Raw genomic sequence first — 24,275 nt, 5'->3', positions numbered from 1 at the left:
ACCATACAGTTAGCATAGTTAACCTACATTAAACACAGTTAGCCTACATTTAGAACACTTGACTGACATTTGGCACACTTAGCCTACAATGCAAATCACCTCAAGACGCTTCACAAAAAACAGCCTGCAACCTCCAGAGCAGCCTGAGGGCAACAGTGGCAAGGACAAACTTCCTTTTAACAGAAAGTAACCTTGAGCAGAACCCAGCTCATATGGAGGAACCATTGCTTGAAGGCCGGCAAGGTAGAAACAGAGAAGATAGAGAGAAAAGAAGAACAGTAGGAACAAGATAAACTAACTAATCTGTCATAGATACATACATCAAGCTGAAGGAAACATGTAAGATCTAGTAATATAGCACATAGCTGATGATCTATGAGACAGTTTGTGAGTATAACAGGAATCTTGGGCAGGTAAGTGAATTGTTCATCTAGGTAGGAGTGGACAACTGGAGGAGGCCATGAAGACTGGGGCAGATATAGTTTATGGAGCTCCACAGGTCTGATACACAGCACTCCAGATCATGAAGACTGGGATGGTTGTTGAGGCCATGACAGCAGATGTAGCTTAGAACGCTAGGGCGTTTTCCCGTAGCCCCTTATTTTATTATTATTAATATTAATTAGAAGAAACACGTAGGATAACAATAGGGGCCTCGGGGCTGCAGGGACTAGGCCTCAGGCGAAGCCCTGTAGCCCCTAATAATAACACTATCAAAAACAATGGGGTTCCTGCAGATTCGCTGCTTGGACCCCCAATAACACTAACAAAACACTAAACACTAACAAAAACAATAATAATAACACTGACAAAAACAATAAGGTTCCTGCAGCTTTGCTGCTTGGACCCCCAATAATAATAATAATAATGATAATAATAATAATACTAAAAAAAACAATGGGGTTCCTGCAGCTTCGCTGCTTGGACCCCCCAATAACACTCACAAAAACAATGGGGTTCCTGCAGATTCGCTGCTTGGACCCCCAATAACACTCACAAAAACAATGGGGTTCCTGCAGATTCGCTGCTTGGACCCCCAATAATGATAATGATGATAATAATAATAATAACAAAAACAATGGGGTTCCTGCAGCTTCGCTGCTGGGACCCCCAATAACAACCCCATTGGACTCCATTAGGTCCTGGGGCTGAAGAGGCTCTTGCACGCCTCACCACCTCCTGGACCGCTTTCCACTTTGGTAGGCTAACTTCACACTGCTTGCCTATTTCTCCGATTGGTGGAATATCAGAAGGGCGTGCAATCTTCCGAAGCATTTCCTTATCTTTGTGTTATTCTACCAAGTACTCCTCAAGTTCCTGCTTTGTCACCATCATGCTGCCATTCTTCTCTTTACTAAATAGCGACTTCACAAATCTAAATAGATCCCTATAGAATGCTTCTCTCGCCCGCTCTTTCTTTCTCCTATTTTTCCGAATGCTCTCCACCCTTCTTAATGCTGCCAGCCCCTCCTTCACACCTGCCTGTAAGCAAGTAATGCTTTTCTTCTCCTCCTCTGTAGCCTTCTTCCACTGCCTCTTAAGCATTCTCCTCTCCTGTATAAGTTCAATCGATATCCTGCTGACGCCTAGACCTAACTACCTCTCCCTCTGCTTTCTTCCGCATCTCACTAATGCCAAATCTTTCCTTACCATAATCATAGATTATATCTCCCATCCTCCCCAACTTATTCTCTACCGTCCCTTTTAGTTTACCTAACGCACTGGCCAAATCATTATCGATGTCCTCCCACTTCCTAGTTTCAGCTGCGCCTGGCCACTTCACCCTTGGTTTCTGACCACTGATCTTCTCCCTCCTTGGCTGGCTGCGCCCTTGTTCTACCTCTGTGCTAGTACCTGCCTCAACATTAGGGATGCTGATATCGTGCGAGCTGTGGGTTACACACACAAACCTGCTGCTTCTTTCCATTTCCATCTGAACCACTAGCTTCTATTAAAAAGTTCTGCCTATGCGTAGTCGATTCCGTTCCAGAGTCAATAACCGTATTAGCCAATGGTGAGTCATCTTGTGCCCCTGCTCTCGCTGACTCTAGGTGTATTTCATCATTATTCAAATCTGAAGCTACATAGGGTGCAGTCAAAGGCTTAGCAAAGCCTTGGCTACTGCCACAGTGAGTGCTAACCCACTGTAGCCCCAGTGGGGACTGTTCCCTCCTGTCAGCTGCCCATCCATGCTGTCACTAAGTCTTTCCCTAGTCACCAGCGGCACTGTTCACAGCAGTCACTAGCCAAGGCTAGCTTTCATAGTCATTAATACACAGGACGAAATGTTACAATCCCTTGTGCCATGATCTAAGGCAAAACTCCTTTAGAAGCCAGGTCCAACTGGACAACCAACCAGCAGACCAATGGTCAGCTACTTACTAACCTAGCCAGCAGCAGTAGGTAATAGAGATGATGGGAATGTGACCACACTCGACCAGACATCTCTTCCTTCTGCCTATGTCCGAAACGAGATACAGTTAGCCTAGCCACAGAAATAAAACACTACAAAACACCAGCTAATTAGCCTAGCCACCAGCAGTAGGTAATAAATTATGGGAATGTGACCACACTCGACCAGGCATCTCTTCCTTCTGCCTATGTCGAAATAGCTATATCACACACTAGCTAATTAGCCTAACCGCCAGCAGTAAGTAAGAAATGATGGGACATGCAACTATGCTTTAAACCACATTCCTCCCCTCTGCCAAGGTCAGAAGTTACACACAAGAAAACACCACCAAAACACTAATATAATATAAAAATGGATATGCCATCATGAAGAGGAAACAGGTGAATCGGGAGTTGGACCTATATGTATACTATGTTGCCCCCGTCAGCCGCAATAGAGACTATCTTTCAACTCCAGCAATCTTTAAAAGTAAAAATCTAATCAACTGCAATGATCCACATATTAGTCAGACCTCTGACAGAACTTTGACAAGTAATCTTTATTAATATTGGAATATAACTGTAGGCCTGACAATAATAAACCAACTTCTGTCAGTAATGTTTAAGTAGTGATATATATATCTTTCTCTTCCCTATGTATTCTTTTCTTTCTTTTTTTCTACATCTGTATTGACAAAATTCCAAATAAAGCTTGCTTCTTTTTATTATTATTATTTTTTTGTCTACTGATATGAGCATTGGTCTTTATATATAATCTGTGTAAATAAATACTACTAAAACTAAAAGTAAACCGGCAAATGAAACGACTATATTTTTCATATTTGGAGACAGGATGATTGAACTTATCTAACATGTGTACAAAGACCATGGACATGCTGTAAAACACATTCATTTCTCACAGTGTTGACAGCAGATCCAACAGCAGATTCAACACAGGATTAATCTTATCCTGGTTCTTAGCCTGGTCTGGTTACTTGTCCAGGATAAAGTTATTACTTTTGTGCAACCAACTTGGAGCTAAGTTCATCTAGGATAACCAACATATCCAGGCTTAATCCCTTATCCTAATTTTGTGCAATACCCTTTTGGTCTGTGAGTACAGAGGTTGTTTTCGTTTGTTTAGGGACTGGGGCAGGGTTTAGTTGGTTCTACTGATTACACCCGCAGGATATTTTTGTTAGCTTCATTAGTCTTAGGGGTGTTACGGCTGCTGTTTGAGTGTGTGTGTCTGGTAAGTGATTTCAGGTGTGCTGAGACAGAGGAGAGCCCATCAGCAGCTTCTCAGCTGCAATTCATCCTGCAATCACCACCAGCCTACTTCCACTCAGCCCTGCCTCACCTTGCTGCCAGATCGTAGCCACTGTTCAGTCAGTAGCCTGCTCAACTCTAGCTCCCAGATCTAAGAGACACATTTTTGACCCTGTTTCAGCTGCCTGCCTGTGCTATTCCCCGGTCTCGCTCTGCTCCAGTCTCCGCCTGAAAACCCCCAGCCTGCTCCTGTTTCAGCTTGTTCCCTCCTTAGCCTGCCCCCTCCACGTCCCGGATCCTCAGCTTGTGTTTGTTTTGGAAATAAAACTTGTTAAATTCCACCTGGACTTCGTTGGCTGTCCGCATTTAGGTCCTTTCACTGCCACTCCCTTGACAAGGGGTGCTGTTTTTTGATGGGTTTTTTGTTTTCAAGTAAATTAGATAGTGAGGTTTTTGTTTCCGGTTTTGTTATATATAAGATAGCATAGGCTCTGTTTAGAGTTCTCTTTTTGTTATATTTGTTTTTTCTTTTAAACAGCAACAGAGCGCTCTTTGTTCACTTTTGCATCACCTCCTTTTGTCACAACAATCTGAATTTTCATTTAATAAAACACTGTTTAACTACCTTACCAACTTGGTTTTTATGTTACGTCCTCATAACCGTTTTTATCCGGTCGTAACATGGTCATTTAACAGTGATTGATCAAAAACTGTAAGACCTATCAAAACGGATACACCAATACATGTGTCTACACAGTTTAAATGAAGTCTCTAGGTGAAAGTACGCCTGAGCAGTAGACGTTTGAACAACTCTCTTTTTCGCTTTCTTTTTTTTTTCACCTGTCCAATAAATTTCAATGGAAAATTCTTGGCAGTTTTTCACAACTTACATAATAAGTGACGAAAAAAAAGGACCAAGAGGAAAAATAAGAAGAAGAAACACACGGTATAACTGTAGAGGCCAGGCACTATTGCCCTGTGGCCATAATAATAAAAAGAAACATGCAGTATAATAATACTGCCTCGGGGCAAACGCCCCCTCAGGCATTGCCCTAATTAAAGAAGAACAAAATATTGTATCAATAGTGCACCAATAAGCGGGAATGACAAAAACTACAAATGAAAAAGATGAAGGTACTTCATTGTTGCACACTTTACGATGACTTACATGTGAACGCTGTTACTTCATCCTATAAGAACATTAAATAACGGTTGCATACCTTGGACTCATCTTCTTCTGCTTTGTCGTCTTAGACTCTAGAAACATGAGAATATTAATATTATACAGATTATGAGTTTGGTGCTGTGGGACAGACGGTGTCCGATTTATGATCCATAAATCGGTATCTGTCCTAATATTGTGCTGGGGTCTATTGACGTGAAAAAGTGAAAAAGAGATTATCATCTTCTTGGAAACAGTTTGAAGGACAATGTAGTTGGAATATCTTTTCTCCCCTGGCTCTCTGAAGGAATGTGGAGTTGTATCTGGCAGTTGCTTATATTATATTCAGGCATCCACACTGGGAGAAAAAAATAAAAGAATTACCAGATCAGGCGGGTTTCTGATTAATGTTTAATGGACAATAATTTATATCTTAGAAATTATTAAAAACTTGGTGAATATCAATAATACAATATTTATCATGTTTAATGACACACGTTTTACCATCTTGCTGATCTATAGTTGTTCATAGTGTTACATTATGTATGATCACTGGGTGCTGAATTAATTTTGTTCTCAATTTCTATTAATTTCCACTAATTTGTGGATTATTATACTTTTAAACTGATATTCCACCCAAAATGTGTCCTACAATGTAGTTGATTCTATATTGGAAACTATGGGCTGCAGCCTGGTTTAATGATGTAAAATAAGACTTTCCATTGGGGTGGCTATGGCTCAGTAGGTAGAGTGTATTGTCCATGAACCGAAGGGTTAGCGGTTCAATCCCCCAAATGTGCCATATGCCATATGCCAAAGTGTCCTTGAGCAAGACACTGAACCCCCAGTTGCTCCCAGTGCAACTGACACTGGTGTGTGAATGTGTGTGTGCTTGTGTGATGGGTGGATGTGTCTCTGACTGTAAAAGCGCTTTGAGTACTTTGAGTAGGTAGAAAAGCGCTATATAAGAGCAAGACCATTTACCATCCTTAGAAGCACCGTTAGAGTGCTGATTAGGCGTGTGTGATACAGTACTTCAAAAACAAAATAGGTCTTTCTAGTAAACCAAACCCATGATGCCCTGTACAAGAGGCTCTCTGGGTAGTTAGCCCAAAGAATGACATTATTTTATGTATGTGTGCAGTCATGTAACGATGTTATTGGCTTTTCTATAGACTATACTGTATATATTAAAACAAAAAAGTTAAAGCATCAATCTAAAATGAACCTCTCCAAAGTCATTTAACTTTCAGACTGAACTAGGGGTTCCCATTTGTAATACACCAAGCATAATGTTGGTACACAGAGTAGTGGAGTGATATAGCATATTTACAGGTGGGCAGCTGATGAATATTTGGGGAAGGTGACCTGTTCAATGGATTAAAATAGTTGCCTAAGTAGACACTGACACTCTGCACTGAACACATTTTTCTTTTTGCTCTGCTGTTGGCAATATCACTTAAAACACAAGATGGCAACATAACACAAAGATTTCTCCTTAAACTACAAACTGTATTGGGCCAAGGATGGGGTCCATGGAATACAGCTCAAGGCTGATAGTATATAACAATGACAGTAATTTACAGCTGGCAAAACACTGTAGTTGAAGGCGGTAAAAATATCATTTTCTTTTTTCCAGGTCATTGCCTGATTGCTCTAATGAAAAAATACTACTGCTGATCAGAATCATCTAATTAAATAACCATTTTTTAACTAATTAGTTCAAATCTGTGTTGTTGCGTTTGAAAGAAAAAAAGGCCAAATGTGATTCTATGAAAACAATTAGGTTGGCAACAATTGGCAAGCAGACTGCATTCCAGTTGTACTAGCTTTACTCTGAGAAGACAAGCTGATTATTGTCCCTCTTGTGCAAAGTGAAATAAACTGTATAACTAACAATTAAATCTGTTATTACTCAATACAGATTACAGTTTAAGTGAAGTAACATTTACAGTATTAAATGTTCATAATTAATATCATTAATGATTTTGCTAATTTATATCACAAAGAGAAAAACATAACCAAATACAGAAGTTCCTGCAAAAACAAAGACCATTACCAAGTTCAGTCACACTCATTACCAAGAGGATAGTTGCTACTTTGATGAAAAGCTTCATTTCATATGTTTTCATATGTTTTGTATTGCATGTATGTTCTGAAGCTGCAGTGGTTGTCTTGTGGGTGTGTTATTTATCTCAGTATGGCTGTTGCAGCTCCTAACCAAATACTTGCATTATGCCCAACAGTGTATGAGTCTACAAAATACATTCAGCACACAATATGAGACAATTATTGATTTAAGCACTTTGATGATTTATCCTTAATCACTGAGATCAAAAATAGAGATTTTTTAACAGGCTGATGTTCAAATAGATGCCATGTAATATTATGGAGATTAAGTGGCACATGTTTTAAATACTTTTCTCTTAGTATATAGGTATTCATTGTGAAAGATATCACTATTGTGCAAGGACACAATCGACTTTTACAGTACGTCTTCCAGCCCTTAAACCAATATTGACTCCAGTTTGCATGCCTTCTCTAGCATCATTGGTTTTTTGTATCCTAAAGGCCTCTCTCCGATTCTGAGCTCGAATTTCTTTGCTCTGGATTTCCTCTACTGCTCGACTAGGGAACCAGCCTTTTTCGCCATCATGGAGCCTCTCACCCATCATCCAGCCTGGAATACAGGAGACAGAAAAGGATAAGACAAGAGATCATGAAAAAATACTATCCGTATTTTTAATAACAACAATCAGTCAGTTTTTGTCTCTACACACCATCATCTGTTCTCTCTAGGATGTTCAAAACATCAGCCATCTCAATGGAGAGTTCATCTGGCTCCTGAGAAGTGTATGACTGAATACACTGCACCTGTGGAGAGTCTAATAAATATTACAGATAGTTTAAGTTCAAAATTGTTCTGAATTATGGACAAAAATTCATTGTGGGTATGATATTCAGTTTCACCTGCTTGGTGGCCACTTGTAGACATAAAGTGCATGCGGCGGTTAGGAGTGAGTGCACATATCCATCGAAGCTTATCGCTCCTATACAAAGGATACCCTTTATTAGTAATGTGTTACAGATAACTTCTTACTGACTTTTTGCATATGCTCATCCTTCATCCGTTACAACCAATTTCCACAAATCCACACTATGCACTATATACAATATTTTATGCAAAATTAGACATGGACAACTTTTCTCTTTTCTTTATTTCAGGAGGATGTCACATTAGTAAGGTGTGTTACAGTAAATCCATCTGAGAATTTACCAACTCCAGAGGATGGTGAACCACATGATTGTGATCAAGAAGCGGAGAAATATTCAAGACTGAGGTCAGATTTGCAAGCTCTCCCATTGCATGAGGCAGATTTAGAGTATTGGACTGATGGGTCCTGTTACCGTGTGATGAAACCTAAAGAAATAGCAATAGCTAAATGTGCAGCACACAAGAAGGATGTGTCAGGAGTCACTCAAGGTAATAAAGCGGCTGATGAAGCTGCAAAAGCAGTGACAGGAGCTGAGAAGTTTGGTAAAGTTTTTTTGGTCACACATGAAGTAGATTTGGAGAATATGATTACATTGAAAGATGTGGTCTTAATGCAGGAAGCTGTTTCTGAGGTGGATAAACAGTTGTGGGTAGATCGAGGTGCAACCTAGGATTCTACTGGTCTTTGAAGAAACCATGAGGGGCTGATAGTAGCACCTCTAGATTTGTTGGGATTGATGATTCAGGAGGCACATGGGTTAGCCCATGTTGCAAGGGGGGAAGTCAGAAGGAAGATTATGAAAGAGTATGGGTTTTGGGCACCATATTTGCTTGAGCTGATTGATCATATTATAAGCAGATGCACTGTTTTCTGTTTTCGAAAATAATGTTCGGAGGGGTGTGATGGTTCCTCCAGGTCATATTCCAATGCCGAGGGGTCCAATGCGTGAATTAGTGGTGGATTTTGTTGATATGATAAACCGGTTGGAGGTAAAAGGTATATGTTAGTTGTCATGGATAGATTTTCATGATGGCCTGAGGCTTGTCCAACTAAGCGAAAGGATGCTCAGTCAGTTGACAAGTTTCTGTGCAGGGAGGTCATAAGCAGGTGGGGACTTTCTGATCGAATATCTTTGGATAATGGGAAGGCATTTGTGAATAAAACTGTGAAACTGATCTTACAAAAAATTGGGTATTAAACAGTGTCTTGGGGCAGTTTATCATCCACAGAGTCATGGATTTGTGAGAAGAGGAATGGTGTTCTGAAAAATCGTATTGTTAAAATCTGTCAACATACAGGTCTTAATTAGATAGAAGCACTTCCGTTACCATTAATGGTATGTCGCTCCAGTGAATTGTGTGATTTACATATGACTCCTTATGAGTTGGTTACAGGTAGACAGATGCCAACACCTTGTTTGCGTACGGGTGGAAAGGGTTCAAGTTCAGCTCTTTTGGAAGATGAGATGCAAGCATACGTCAAATACATGGCTACTCTCCATAAAAAAAAATCCACATATGTTTCTGACAGGCAGAGTCAAGAAGAGGCGCAAGAGAGACTTGATGGACAAAAAAGGGGGATGGTGCAACCTGGAGACAAAATGTTTGTAAAGGTGTTTAGAAGGAAATGGTATAACGAACGTCATGAAGGACCGTTTGAAGTTGTGCGCAGTACTGAGAGTGCGGTTCAGGTTAAAGGGTCTCCAACTTAGTATCATTTATCACACTGCGTTAAAGCACCAGAAGAAGAGGTGTCACCCCCACAGAATCAAGATGTGGAAGATTTAGAAGAGCAAGATGGGGTTGTTCAGGTTAGAGATGAGGTTGATGATCTTGTTTATGATTTTGATGGTGCCACATGTGGCTCTCCAGGTAATGAACAAGGAGAAAGTAATACCTACCAGAGACTGAGGGGTTTAACACAAGGGAAGGCGAAACACCAGAGACTGCAGAGAACAGGGATGCAGCTTCAGGACAATTGGGAGGCTCAGTTGAACAAAGAAGCCCAAGGCCAGTCAGGAAAAGGGTTAAACCAAACGATATGAAGACTAGTGTTGAAGTGGCCTTAGGAGAAACAGTTCAGTTACCATGTAAGGGTGGAAAGTTGAACGGAAGATGTGGTGTTAAGAGGGCCTGAAGTTGATGCTGTACCCCCCAGTAAAAGGATGTATGTTCTGGTTAATGACATGTGGTGGTTGACAGTTATGGGGAGATTGTTCACTTTTCTTGCATAATGTCACATGGGGTGATCTAGGGGAATATACATGTACTATGTATACTATAAATACATGTACTATTTAGAGCCACAGTTTAAGTTTGTTTTACCTCATAAGGATTGGATAGGGGGTAATGTAACTTGTGAAGTAATGCTCACATTAAGGGGTCGCAGACTATTGAATTTTCGATGGTGACTGAAGAAGAACAGAAAGTATTCATCACAGGAACCACTACAAGGATAGTGTACAAACAGAGCATGATACTCTGGTCTCAGAAACTACTAAGAGTGTTACTATACTGACTCAAGTAACTATTTTGTCTATAGCTGCAAAGGAGATGACTAATACTGTTTTTATTTCTGTCACTTCTACAACTACAAAATCTGTACAAATGACACAGGAACCAGATGTGACAACCTTGACATCTTCACAGGTAGAATGTGACGCAGATAGAGGCTGATATGAGTAATCGTAAATATTGAAAATAGGGAACAAATTGTGGGAAGAAATTATGTGGATCTGTTTGATATAGATCAGGAGGATGTTGTAGATGAGACTAATGCATTTTTGAGTTTCGATGAGACATCAGGGGATGTCATTGAACCTCGTCAAGTAATACAGAAGAGGGAAGCACAGTGGAAGGCATTTGGTTTTGATTCTAAGGCATTACAAATTCCAGACTTGTGGGCAAGTAGAAATGTATAGTTCCAGCAGTTGACACATTCAGTCAGATCAATGAGGAAAATAGAGGGTCCATGTGTGGTGAGAGTTCCAGCACCTGGCACATGGCCTTTGATTTTAAAGGCAGTACCGGAACTGTTGACTCCTAAATGTCAGTCTTCTGTGTCATCATGGTTGTTATATCATCAGCAATCAAAAATAGATAATATTAAGAGTTTGTCAGTAAACTTATTTAAACCTAGATTGACTTGTTTGTGGTTGGTAGATTTACCTTATATGAATTTATTTGGTCCTCATGAGAAAGTGACAACGGCAAAACAAAATAGGATGGAGGTGACATCAGTGAGGGCTATGAACTGTTTTTGTTCAAATAATACGTATAATGGTCCTGGGACGTTTATGGGGATATCTGACTGTGACAAATATATTTTGGAAGGCGCGACCATAGAGCTGTTGATGATTTATACACAGTGAATTTTAATGCTCCAGATCATAGACAGAGTAGGACTTTGATTGTGCAGAATCAGACTTTGCCAGGAAATGTGACTATGGGAAACTTGGTGGGTCTTTGGTGGGTTTGTGATGATAAAGCATATATATTTCTTGCCATATGGGTGGACAGGATTTTGGTATTTGGCAAGACTGAAACTCCCATATGAGGTTTTTACCTTGCAAAAGTACATGCACCTGATGAAATTAATTCTAATGCTATTCTTGGAAGAAGGTAAAAATAGGGAATTAGCACAGTTTCATACTATGAAGGCTTTTCACTGGAGGATAAGTTCAGTAGAAAAGTGGGGTTTAGGATTACTTCCATGGTATGGTGTGATTTTTGGAAGATCATATTGATAATATTAGGTATACTCCACTGTCTTTTGCAAATGAGATCATGACAGGTTTTGAGTATTTGATGAATACACAGAAAAGTAATCGATTGATGTTGTTGAAGCTTGACATGGCTCTTGATTATACTTTGACCAAACAAGGAGGCCTTTGTGTGGTCTTAAACTTAACTGGGGATATGTGTGTGTATGTGTGTATCAGATTGTGTATCGATCACACGTGTTGTCTATAGCTCATGAGAGTCAGTGATTTTTAGTAGTCAGTGACATTTAGGTATTGCCAAAACATACTCCCTTATTCTGAAACACTTCTTCTGGCCAGGGTTGAAGAATGATGTAGGTAAATATTGTCGCAGTTGTCATGTCTGCCAAATTGTGGGTAAACCAAACTAACCTATTCCTCCCGCACCACTGCATCCCATCCCCGCTATATGAGAGCCCTTTTGGACCTCGTCTTTGGGCACTCGCGCTGCAGCCCACTTAAGTTGTCACAGGAACAGTTTATGTTTTCTGAAGACTTGCATAAAGAAAATGTGTTAGATTATGTCAGTCAATTCCGTGAGCGGCTACACAGGGCAAATTCCCTGGCGAAGGAGTCTTTCTCCACTGCTCAGTCGGTGATGAAGCATCAGTATGATGACACCAATTATGATATTGGTACTCTGGAGAGACGGCGCAAAACGTGTGTGTGTCATGTTAACATGCTGAAGTGGTATAACAGTAGAGCAGAGGGTGTAACTCCGGAGGGCTCATTCAAAACTGATGCTGACAGTTCTGCATTGGTTGTGAGCGAGGCCCCGAGCCACTCGGACGGCGATGATGGGTTAAAGGTTAAAGGTGCATCAAGGTGCCCGGTTAGCAAAATTCAGAAATTCTCACTTGTCAATGGAACAACAACCCGATATAATTGATTTAACTGCCGGTTCTCCTGTCTGTTCAGTGATGTTCCCACTCAAACCATGGTCCTGCAGCATAACACTGATGTTAAGGATGCTAAGCCAACAAAGCAACATCCTTACCATGCGAATCCGGTGTAGGGTGAATTGATGAGAAAAGAGACAGAGTATTTAGTACAAAACGGATTCGCCAAGCCTAGTGCAAGTCCCTGGAGTTCTCCCTTTATTAGAGACCAAAACTGACGGATCCCCGCGCTTCATTACCCATTTTCACAAAGTCAACGCTGTAACAGTCGCTGAATCGTATTCTCTCCCACGGATGGAGGATTGTATTGATAATCTGGGCCCATCCAAATTGATGAGCAAGTTAGACCTACTCATGGGTTATTGTCAGGTGCCGTTAACTGAGCGTGCCTCCGAGATATCGGCATTTGTGACAGTTTTCTGCAATATACAGTGATGGCATTCGGCATGTGCAACACCCCCACCACCTTTCAGAGGCTGGTCAACATGGAATTGGCAGGAGTAGAAAATTGTAATATGTACTTAGATGATCTAATCATGTACTCGGTTACTTGGGAGGAGCATCTGCTAACCTTAGGAAAAGTGTTCACGAGAGTAGTGGAGGTAACACTTACTTTAAACTTGGCCAAATGTGAATTTGGGAAGGCCTCCGTCACCTACTTGAGGAGGGAAGTGTGACAGGGCCAGGTGAGGCCCACAGATGCAAAAGTTTCAGCCATAATGGACTATCCAGTCCCTCCCACTCAGAAAGCCCTTCGCAGGTTTTTAGGCATGGCTGGATATTACAGGAGCTTCTGTCTAAACTTTTCCACTGTAGTTCATCCTTTGATGTGGCTAATTAATCCGAAGGTAGATTTCGTGTGGTCCCCTGAATGCCAGCATTCCTTTGAGAGTGTAAAAGCTCTTCTGAGCCATGCCCTGGTGCTCTCTGCCCCTGACCCCTCTTGACCATTCAAGCTTGAGGTAGATGCTAGTGAGATGGGTGTGAGCGCGGTTCTGCTGCAGTCAGATGTTGATGGGGAGGACCACCCGGTGTGCTACTTCTCCTGCAAGTTCCTGAAACATCAGTTCGGCTATTCCACCATTGAAAAGGAAACCCTTACATTGTTGATGGCACTCCAGTATTTCGAGGTTTATGTCGGCTCCAGACTGTTGCCAGTGTTGGTCTTCACTGACCACAACCCCCTTGTCTTTCTGACCCGCATGTACAATCACAACCAGCAACTAATGAGGAGGGCGTTAATTATGCAAGAATTCAATCTTGAAATTCGACACAAAAAGGGGATGGACAACGTTTTGGCTGACGCGTTGTCGAGAACGAGAACGTTGGCAGGTGGTACTTTGAGAAAAAAAAGGAAGAGAGACAAGGGGAAGGAAGGTAAAGTTGGTAACAAAACCATCTGGCTTTTGTCATAAGGGGAGGGGCTATCGCAAAGCAGCTTTGGTTCAGTGCCGGCGATGTATGTATTGTGTGTATTCTGTGTGTGCCCTATCCCATTACGTAGGACCGAGGTGGCTGGCTGTACCTGATTGGCCCAGGAGCAGAAGGGCGGGGTCACGTGGGCGACACCGCAAAGGGATGTGCGGGGCCGGGATTGGCGGAACATCAAGCTTCGTGCCGCCAATCAGAGGGCCCCCTGGCCAGCATCCAGACTATTTAAACTGGGAGCGCCACACCATTGCGAGGCTTGTTGTTCTTCGTGTGGTGTGAGCTCACCTTGATTAGATTGTGCCAGTAATTCGTTTGGAAATTGTGGAGGTTTGTGGTGTGTATTGTTGAGACTGGGCTAAGGGTAGATTTATATATGGCACTGATTACACTGAGGACTACTTTTGTTAGAAATACTAGGTTAGTGGTGCTGTTTATTGATGTGTTTTTTGTTATTGCCAAATAGTCCAGACAGTGAGGTGTTTGTTTTATATAAGATAGTTATAGACTCTGTTTAGAGTTCTCCTTTTGTTATATTTATTTGTTATTTTGAACAGCACTTGTTCACCCTTTGTTCCCTTGGTACCTCACCTCACGACGCCCACAGTCTGCTTGGTTTTCTGAAAGTAGTTACCATTTTGTCCCCATTTTCTCACAGTGAGCCCAAATGTGAGACTATCAAAAAGGGGGGAAATCTCGGTCTTTTCTGTGTCCCGGCTCCGCATGCTTACGTTGTCATTGACGACCACTGTGATTTGCCGAAGCAACCCCTGAGCCGCATCTCTGGGCCACAGCTGAGACCAGTTCATTAATCAGAGACTTCTCTGATGTCTGTGCTGTTAATACAGGTGATCCCTGTGTCCCACACATTTATGTTACAACAATACACACCAACAAACAGTACACAGGTAACTTTGTGATTACAATAACACACACATGCACGTGCAAGCACGCCCTCCTCAACCACACACACACACACACACACACACACACACTACACAGGTAACTTTGTGATTACAGTTACATACATACGCGCAAGCGCGCCCTCCTCACCCACACACACATACACACACAGAGGTAACTTTATGTTACTACAGTTACATATAAACGTGCGCACAAGCGTGCTACACAGAAACACACAGGCAGCTTAATGTCATTACAATTACAGATACACACACACACAAAGAGGATGCACACACACAAACACACATATGCGCGCACAAGCGCGCATTACTTTGTCACACACAGGCTAATTGTGCTAACCGTAAGCTAACTCTGCTAGCCGTGTGCTAAATGTGGGTTAAGTGTGGTAACTGTGCTAACCGTGTGTTAAATGTGCTAAATGTAGGCTAACTATGCTAACCGTAAGCTAACTGTGCTGAATGTGAGTTAAGTATGCTAACTGCAAGTTAACTGAGCTCATTATAAGCTAACTGTGACTTGTAACTTCCTATGTTGACAGAGACGGTACCCCCAGCATTAGACCCCCAGAGCCCCTTCAAAATTTCCCAGAGGGAATTTTCTATTTTTTTTTTAATTTTTCATCTTCCTTCCTTTTTTCATCCTTTAACTCCTTTAACTCCTTTAACTAGGGTGAGTTATATGTCAAAACGTGCAGCTCGATCAGGATCGGTGTGCTATTACTTTTCTTTCCGAAAAACTGTGATAAATTTCCCATTGGAAATGAATGGGACGGACGTATAAAAGAACCCAAAAAAGACCGTTTTTCAAAGGTCTACTGCTCAGGCATACTTTCAGCTACAGACTTCAGTTAAACTTTAAAATGTAGATACACTGTATGTAGACACACTGTATGTTTCGTCTTACTGCACATTAAATAAAAATAAACAAAAAATAAATACTCAATGGAATTACTGTACAATTCTGTAATGGGCTTAATATGTTGCCAAACACAGAGTGAGAATAGAAGTGGTACAACATGGTTCCATGTTCCATAGTGTTATAGTGTTATACAGTGTTACAGTGTTAGTACTGATTACAGTTGTAATTTTGTTGTTGTTGTTTTGCATGCTTAAAATGTTACTTACTCTCAAGGAGATTCTGCCTCAGATACTTACATACTGGAGGTCTTGAGCATGTAGCTGACTGGACAAGCATCTTGATTATCCAGTAGTTTAAGATTAAAGACAGTGGCCAACTGCTGGCCCTGGTCTTCAAGATCTTCCGTCCTCAGCAAGGCCCGTGTGCAAGAATCAAGAACTTGGTACTTGTCCCCACTGAAAAAGATTGACAAAAAAAAACATTGTAGCTTTCATTGCACTTATCTAAGGATTTGTTATTTTAATGTAAATACAGACTCAGCTCAGTTTCAGTTTATTTGTTACACCTTTGTAAAAGCAGCCTAAACAATATTCTTTCATTAAGGCTGTAATTTTGAATTTCTGTACGGTTAAATGGAGGATGCTGAATTGTATTATAATGTCTAATTATTGTGTCTACCCTGATTAAATCAGTGAGATCAGGTTAAATGCAGTTTGACAACACCACAGGTCGCATAATCATAACTTATCAAACAATGAGATAAATGGATGAACAGTCTACTTGAATACTCGTCATGATATTTTGAAATAAACTCAAATACACGTTACAATTAGAAAAATGAAAACAACAAAACATAAAATAACTCGCTGCTGTTTGTGATAGTGTATTTTGCACATGCTATTGCATGCATTTGCATGCTATATATATACCTAGGGATGGGCATCGATAAATGGTTCTTTTAAAGAACCCATTCCAACTGTTTCATTTCAGTGACAGGCTTCATGCTTATCAATTTCTCTTATTGATACTTTTCGTGGTGAGTCTCTATATCTATCCAAGGGCGGCAACACTACCAACATGCTGTCGACAAACAAGAGTGCCATGTGCTCTTCAATCTCCGGTCAATTTCCTGAGTGCAGCTGCCATTATGTCCGTGCAGAGGAGTGCCAGTGAGGATCCAGAATCCAATTTTCTATATTTCTTACACAAGGTCTTATGTCTCGTTTAGAAACAAAAATTGCTGTTTACACAAAACCATGAACACCTACTTTTTCTAGACCACAAATTCACAGCAGGAATTGATAAAAGAATTGATAAGGGAATCAATAAAGAGTCGGATCAATAAGCATTATCAATAATGGCATCAGTATCAATAAAATCCTATCAATGGCCATCCCTATATATACCCATATTTGACTCAATCTATTGGAAAATTAACAATTTGGCCCACAACTCTCCCCTGGATTCAATTTTGGCCTTCCACTGGGAAGAATTTGGTTTAGATCTCCTGCCTGACAACTCTCAACATCCTTCAACTGATATATTCAATATTCTTGCTCCGAATATGTCCAAACCATCTCAACCTGGCCCCCTAATTTTATCTCCTGATCCTTTCCATCCTGGTCATGCCCTGAGAAAATCTCCTGCCTGTTCCTCAAAGTGGTCCTCCAGTGGTCTCACCACTGTCCTGTAAACCTTTCCTTTCATTCCCTTTTTCCTGCACATGCCTATTCACCTCTTTTACACATTCCCCATTGCTCTGAACTATTAACCCTAATTATTCAACTTCATGCACCTTCTGTACCTCTCTTTATTGTAACCTTACACTTACACGTGAGTCCCTCTCATTCACACACATGTATTCAGGCTTGCTTTGGTGAATTCCTCTTCTTTCCAGAGCAAACAATCATCCTTCCCTACATTTTCCCCCATCTGCTCCCTGCTCCCACTACAGATCAAAATGTCATCCTCAAACACCATTGTCCATGGAGATTCCTGTCTGACCTCATCTGTCAGTCTGTCCATCAACACAGCAATCAAGAAGGGGCTCAGAGTCGGCCCTTGATGCAGTCCCACCTTTGCCATGAACTCCTACTTCTCTGCCACTCCAGACTTACTCAAACAATGCCAAACTTCTCTCTCGGTACTGTGTCATATGCTGTTTCTTGATCTTCAAAGACACAATACAGCTCCTTCTGCCTATCTCTGTACTTCTCAATAAGCATTCACAAGGCAAGTACTGCACCTGTTGTGTTCTTCCTTGACATGAAACCATACTCTTAAGAAAAGGTCACTTCACACTTCTCATATCAAGCTACCACATGTGGCATTACTGATTTGTTTCTTCAGGTGACCTTTGAAGAAGGTCATTCGCTGTCATTCCAACAAATGGCACCCAATCTGGGTCATCCTTTTGACAAAGGTCTGACTTTTTACCTGGAATGCAATACAAAATACATCAGATTTTAGCTCTACATTTTAAGAATGGTGTTGCTACTGTTATTGCTACACTATAGTGAATTATATTATTGTCATTACACTAGAAAAATTGTTAAATTATTTAGATAGTCACTGCTATCAACATTGGTTTAGCTTTGCTCAACACAAGTGTCACCTTTCCTCTGACAACTTTTGGCATTGTTCTCCTTGATTTGTAATAGCTTACGGTCTTTAAAATCCTAAATGTTTTTCAGGGCCTGTCCGATTCGTACAGCCATTTTTTTCCCATTTTCCTCGATCTACTTCAGTCTGTGTGCTTTGTTTGCCTTGCCTGGATTGATGACGCGCTGACAATGCACTATGAATACCTTCTACTCCTTCCACCTTTCCCTCATGGTCTGCTACCCTTCAACACATTTCCATTACTATCTCTCTAAATCAGTACAGAACTTGACATTTTCCTCTTCCTTACAACATACTTGTGGAGCATAACCACACACAACATTCAGCATCTCACCTTCAATTTTCAGCTTCCGATCACCCCTAGTCTATTCCTCTTCCTATTCACACCATGGTAAAACACTTTAAACCCTGCTCCAATGCTTCTAGCCTTTCTTCCTTTCCATCTGGTCTCCTGGACACACAGAATATCAACTTTTCTCCTATCTGCCATCTCTCTGTCTTTACCTGTCATCGTACTAAAATTCAGAGTTCCTACTTTCAGTCCTACACTCTTGCCTTTCCTCGGCTCACTCTGCCTATGGGCATGCCTTTCTCCACTTCATCTTGACCATCAGTAGGCCAGTTTAACCCAAACCACGACCGACGTGGTATAGAAGTCCTGTTTGTGATGTGTGTATACGATACTGTGGAAAGGTTTTAGGCAGGTGTGGGAAATGCTGCAAACTAAGAATGCTTTCAAAAATATAAATAAATAATTGTTTATTTATATTAATTTTCAAAATGAAAAGTGAGCAAACACAAGAAAAATCTAAATCACATCAGTATTTGGTGTTGCTACTGTTTGCCTTCAAACCAGCATCAGTCCTTATATGTACATTTGCAAGTCAGCAATTTGTTTAGGATCATAGATGATTGGGCAAGGGAACTTAGTGCAAAAGATGAAAAACACATCAAACTTATTTCCCTTCACAATCGGAAAATGTCCAGCAGTGCCATCAGCTCAGAACTGACAGAAACTAGTGGGACCCAGGTACACTCATCTACTGTCCAGAAAAGTTGGACCAGAAGTGGCCTCATTGGAAGAGTTACAGGCAAAAATTCATTCCTCTGACATGGAAACAAAGCCAAGCGACTCAACTATGCATGAAAACATGGGTGCAGAAAAAAGGCAGTAGGTTCTCTGGACCGATAAGTCAAAATTTGAAAAATTTGTAGCAGAAGGTGATTTCTTTGTCGAAGGGCTGGAGAGTGGTACAATAATGAGAGTCTGAGATTCCTTGCAAGTTTGGGGCTGCATTTTTGCAAATGGAGTTGCAGATTTGCTCAGAACTAATGGTGTCATCAATGTTGAGAAATACACGCAGATACTTATTCATCATGCAATACCATCAGGGAGGCATATGATTGGACCCAAATTCATTCTGCAGCAGGACAACTACCCCAAACATACGCAGAGGTCATTAAGAACTATCTTCAGTCTAAAGAACAATAAGAAGTCCTGGAAGTGATGGCATGGCCCCCCACAGAGCCCTGATTTCATCATCAAGTGTGTCTGGGATTACATGAAGAGACAGAAGGATTTGAGAAAGCCTACATCTACAGAAGATCTGTGGTTAGTTCTCCAAGATGTTTGGAACAACCTACCAGCTGAGTTCCTTCTAAAACTGTCTGCTAGTGTACCTAAAAGAATCGATGCTGTCTTGAAGGCAAAGGGTAGTCACACCAAATATTGATTTGATTCAGATTTCTCTTCCGTTCATTCACTGCATTTTGTTAATTGATAAATAAATAAATAAAATAAACCATTAACACTTCAGTGTACTGTATAATTTGGCAAAGTTTTTAGTTTTTAAGTTGAGTGGCCTTCCTGACACAACCCTCTCCTCACCCTGTTGCTAAAAGCTACACACACCCAAAATAAGACAAATGAAATGACAAGGGGTCATGAAAAAATGCATGGGATGATGAGATGGAGTTCCATATAAGGAATGCCAACATTTAAAATAGTGTAACATGTACAGTTTGAGTTGTTCACATTTAATATGCTGTATTACATCCATAAGTTATTTAATTTTATATACTGACAAAAAAAATACTGCTTTAAGAGAGGTGTGCATGTTTTTAATGCCATATGCATCCATTTAAAAAATGCTTTAACGCTCTCGAGGTGTGTTTCCATAAAACTATGGAACTAAAATAAATCACATTACTAACTCTTTCTACAAGTTAGTAATTCTACAAGTGAATAGAGTGTCATGTAATTTGAATGTTGACTGGCTAAGTTACAGTTTTGATATTTAAAATACAGGTTTTGGTTAATTGTTCACATTCTGAATAAAATAACTAATGAAAAGCAGATGGGCATACATGAGCAGATGAGGATCCATCTATAAAAACACAGGGATATTAGCCAGCTAAATAAATGGCATATGTTTCACTGGGTTAATTTGAGTTATTCACAAAAACACATTCACTTTTATTATAGTACCCTCTTTTGGTTAACACATGGCCATTTTCCCCTGCAAACAACTTTTCACCTGGCAATTGAGTCCTACAAAATAAGACAGTGATTTCACATTAAGTTACAAAAGGCTTACCTGCGCTTGGTGACCAGCAGAAGATTGTTAAAGAGAAACAAGTAGAGTGGTTGGTAGAGCTTACGACTCCGCATAGTCCGGGTGCTCTTGGGGCCAGCCATTAGATGCACTTCACCCTTTTTAAGCAACCACCGTGAGTGGGAAATGATGGGCACAGACTATGGAGGGATAACAAAAGTTAGAAATCGGATGTACTGTATAAAGTAAGGGCAAGTATGACAATAGAAGGATATTACACGATTCCAGCCAGAAAAAGCAAGAATTTAACTTCAAGAGAAAGAATCTTCTTTTCTGCAACTGATATACTACTTTCACAGTCAAAGATTCTGATGGACCTAGAGCAAAGAATTTATCAACCTACAGGATAAGAAGGCAACAGGATGAAAAATCCATTACATTAAAATGCACACTTGAACTTAATATGTGATACCTTAAAAGATATACACTGCTTTGAAAATTACTACAAACCAAATGCTTACAAACATCCAAGCATTCTGAACTTTTTGAACTCTGAGACATACCGGTACTTTTACCAGTACTACTGAAATGTTTCAATTTTGCAGTTTTCTTTTATTTATCAAATTTATGAAATCCCTACATCTTGGAGAGAAGGAATACACCCATAGCTCAGATAAACAATATTTGCAATTTCAAGTGGGAAAATGACATGGATCAAAATGCTAACAGTTCCATTCCCCTGAGTTATTTTTTCAGTAATCACTGGCTCACCATACATTATCTCGTAGTTAGAATTTGCAAAGTAACTAAAGCTATCTTGACCTTGGTAAGAGCAAATGTGCCAGTGCTATCTCTCTGCTACTGCTTGTCAGAGGAGAATTTACACTTTTTGACCACTTTGATTACCTTGCAAGTTCTAAAGGATAGTAACAAATATACTATATTTTTAATGCTATTGATCCCAGAGAAAAAATTACAAACAATTCACATTGGATTAACATTATTACAGGACCTCTGTGTTATGAGAAATAGTAGTAATAGTAAGAGTATTTTTTTTTCTTTACAAATTTCTGAAAGTCCCCAGGTAAAGTTAGTGAGAATTTTATCTCAAGGGAAACTGCTTCGTACATAATGTCTGGTCATGGTGCATGTCACCTAAGTCTTGCTTGAAATTTACAAGCAGCGAAACACTTTTACAAACGGCAAAATACTTGCAAAGTACCCAAAACAAATTTACAAACTCCACTATCAACCAGAAAAGGAATATACCAACTCCAGGATTGAAGCGGAAGTGATAATGGGAGCGGCCAATACAAGTTGTTGTTGTCTGTGTCTATTGTCTGTGTGGTTTTCCTCCAGGTGATCTAGATGTTCTCCATGAGATGAAGAACTGGACTATGAGGACTTCTCATTCGGGCAGAGATTATTTTGAAAGTCATCACGTCATCACCGATTATTTATTACAGCCCACATGTGTTTTGATGATTTTGACTTCAATTTGCCATTTTTTCACATGACCAATTTAAGATGACGTAGCAGCAAGACACAGTGTCACTTAGTCTTTGTTTCAGCTTACAAAGACTGAAGACTGAAGTGCTAACTTCAACCTATAGACCAGTTTTTAAAAGTTAAACTAGACTTATTATGAATAATTTACGCCACATTTTCTGTTTGTGATGCATTTCTTGCATTTTAGTGAAATTGTTATAAATAGCTTTGTTGTTTGCTTTGCTTTGAAATTTACACTTTAGATTTGCATTTTTATAAATAACTGTTGAGCTGAAAAGAATGATATCAAACAAGGCAATGTAAAAATTGCCTTGTAAATGTCTTGTAAATGTAAAAAAAGATGAAATATAAAGGTAAAACCAAAAAGAGTTTAGAATTGTACTGTGGACTTGTAATAGTGTTTTGTCATTTGTAAAAGTGTTTCACCGCTTGTAAATTTGTTTTCTGAAATGTAAAATATTTCAGGATTTGTAAAGGTGTTATAGTAATGTAATTTTGTTTTATGATATTTAAAAATGTTTTCTAAAATGCAAATTTGTCTAAAGTAAAAGTGTTTCACATTTTGTAATGTTGGTTTGCACCTTCCAGCCACCTTATTCTGAACCTTGGCACTGATTTATTCACTTACAGCGGGAGAATAGCCTGGACCTGCCCCTCCAAGCCTCCTCCACAAAGAGGAAGGTCCTGCCACTGTTGCTGCTGTGCCAATTACAATGCTGCATGTTAACATGCTCATGCTCAGTTCCCTGATTAACAGAGAGCTTACTTACGCCTCATCTAAGATCCCTGTCACAAGGATGCCCGCCGCAATATTATTTGTAACAAAACAAAAAAAGTCAACATTTACTTAATCCACGAGTTCACAAAATATTCCTGGCTAAACGCTGCAGCTTGTATTCACAACAATGAACTACAGAGGCCAGTATATTATTTTGCCAAGTGTATGGACAATGCAAAAATGCAAAAATGGATCATTTTGTAACTTGACCAAAAAACTCTACAACCACAAGAGATGCAATGTATCAGGTTTGTTTATGGATGGCTCTGGCTATCACTCATTTTCATTTCCACATTAATGTTTAAAATCAAAACCTTTGAATAGCTTATATGCAGGGTTATCATGCAGTTTACAGGCAAAGCTGATTTTGGCATTGGTAACAGTAGACAAAGTATATTTATAAATGGCAGTGACATGGCTACACTACTCACTGTACCACACATTTAAATAAAAACATGAATATGTGGACCTGCGTATTATTAACTTATTATTAAATGCATGATAACAAGGTATGTTTTTTTTTAGTTTGTGGATTCTTGACCTGATCTCTCCAATTCAATTTAGTTCAACTCAGTTGTATTTATACAGCGCTGATAACAATACAAACTGTTTCAAGACATATACATCTGATCAACTAAAGTGTACATGCAGAATCTAGATATGGAAAAATGTTTCTGATTGGTTATGAGACAATGGCAGAGCAGATTATTAAATGGCGGGCCGCTATATGCAGGTACTGCATGTGCTGCAATTTGCCCACTAGTGTGACAGGTGCTTTATTTTTGCATTACGAGATTTCACCTTCTGGGCATGTTTACTTTATTAGAATTCAGTTATTCTGCAGAAGAATAAATGACCTGCCGTGGGATACTATAATCTACTAATAACCTGACACTCTGAGCTGTTGAGACCCAGCTCAGCTTTTCTTCTTTTATTTTGCAATCCCTTTCTATGATTGTCTCTTTGGCCCTATTGTTCTATTACTTCCTTTTATAAAGGAAACCGTGCTTTAGCCCTGTTCCAGTGCTTTTGCCCTTTTTTGCTTAACTTAAATCCTAAAAGGAAATAAAACATTCACTTAAAAAACAGAAATGGTTTAATCTTCCTGTTTCCTCTAGTTGAGT

General features: G+C 40.0%; 1 protein-coding gene across 2 annotated transcripts in view; it reads right to left on the bottom strand.

Annotated features, from left to right (window-relative positions):
- Nucleotides 1-5,938: 5,938 nt before the first annotated feature.
- Nucleotides 5,939-24,275, bottom strand: part of ngef (neuronal guanine nucleotide exchange factor) — a 96,364-nt gene continuing 78,027 nt past the window's right edge. For both annotated transcript variants that reach the window (XM_047593555.1, XM_047593556.1), the window contains 5 exons: nucleotides 20,907-21,064; nucleotides 15,984-16,142; nucleotides 7,793-7,872; nucleotides 7,603-7,707; nucleotides 5,939-7,502 (listed from right to left, as the gene is read on the bottom strand). In XM_047593555.1, coding sequence (XP_047449511.1) covers nucleotides 7,282-7,502; nucleotides 7,603-7,707; nucleotides 7,793-7,872; nucleotides 15,984-16,142; nucleotides 20,907-21,064 — 723 coding nt within the window. In that variant the 3' untranslated portion in view covers nucleotides 5,939-7,281. The remainder of the gene's footprint in view (nucleotides 7,503-7,602; nucleotides 7,708-7,792; nucleotides 7,873-15,983; nucleotides 16,143-20,906; nucleotides 21,065-24,275) is intronic.

Source organism: Mugil cephalus, chromosome 9, assembly GCF_022458985.1.
Source record: "Mugil cephalus isolate CIBA_MC_2020 chromosome 9, CIBA_Mcephalus_1.1, whole genome shotgun sequence".
Classification (NCBI taxonomy): Eukaryota; Metazoa; Chordata; class Actinopteri; order Mugiliformes; family Mugilidae; genus Mugil; species Mugil cephalus.
This window is presented reverse-complemented; position numbering and strand designations above follow the sequence as displayed.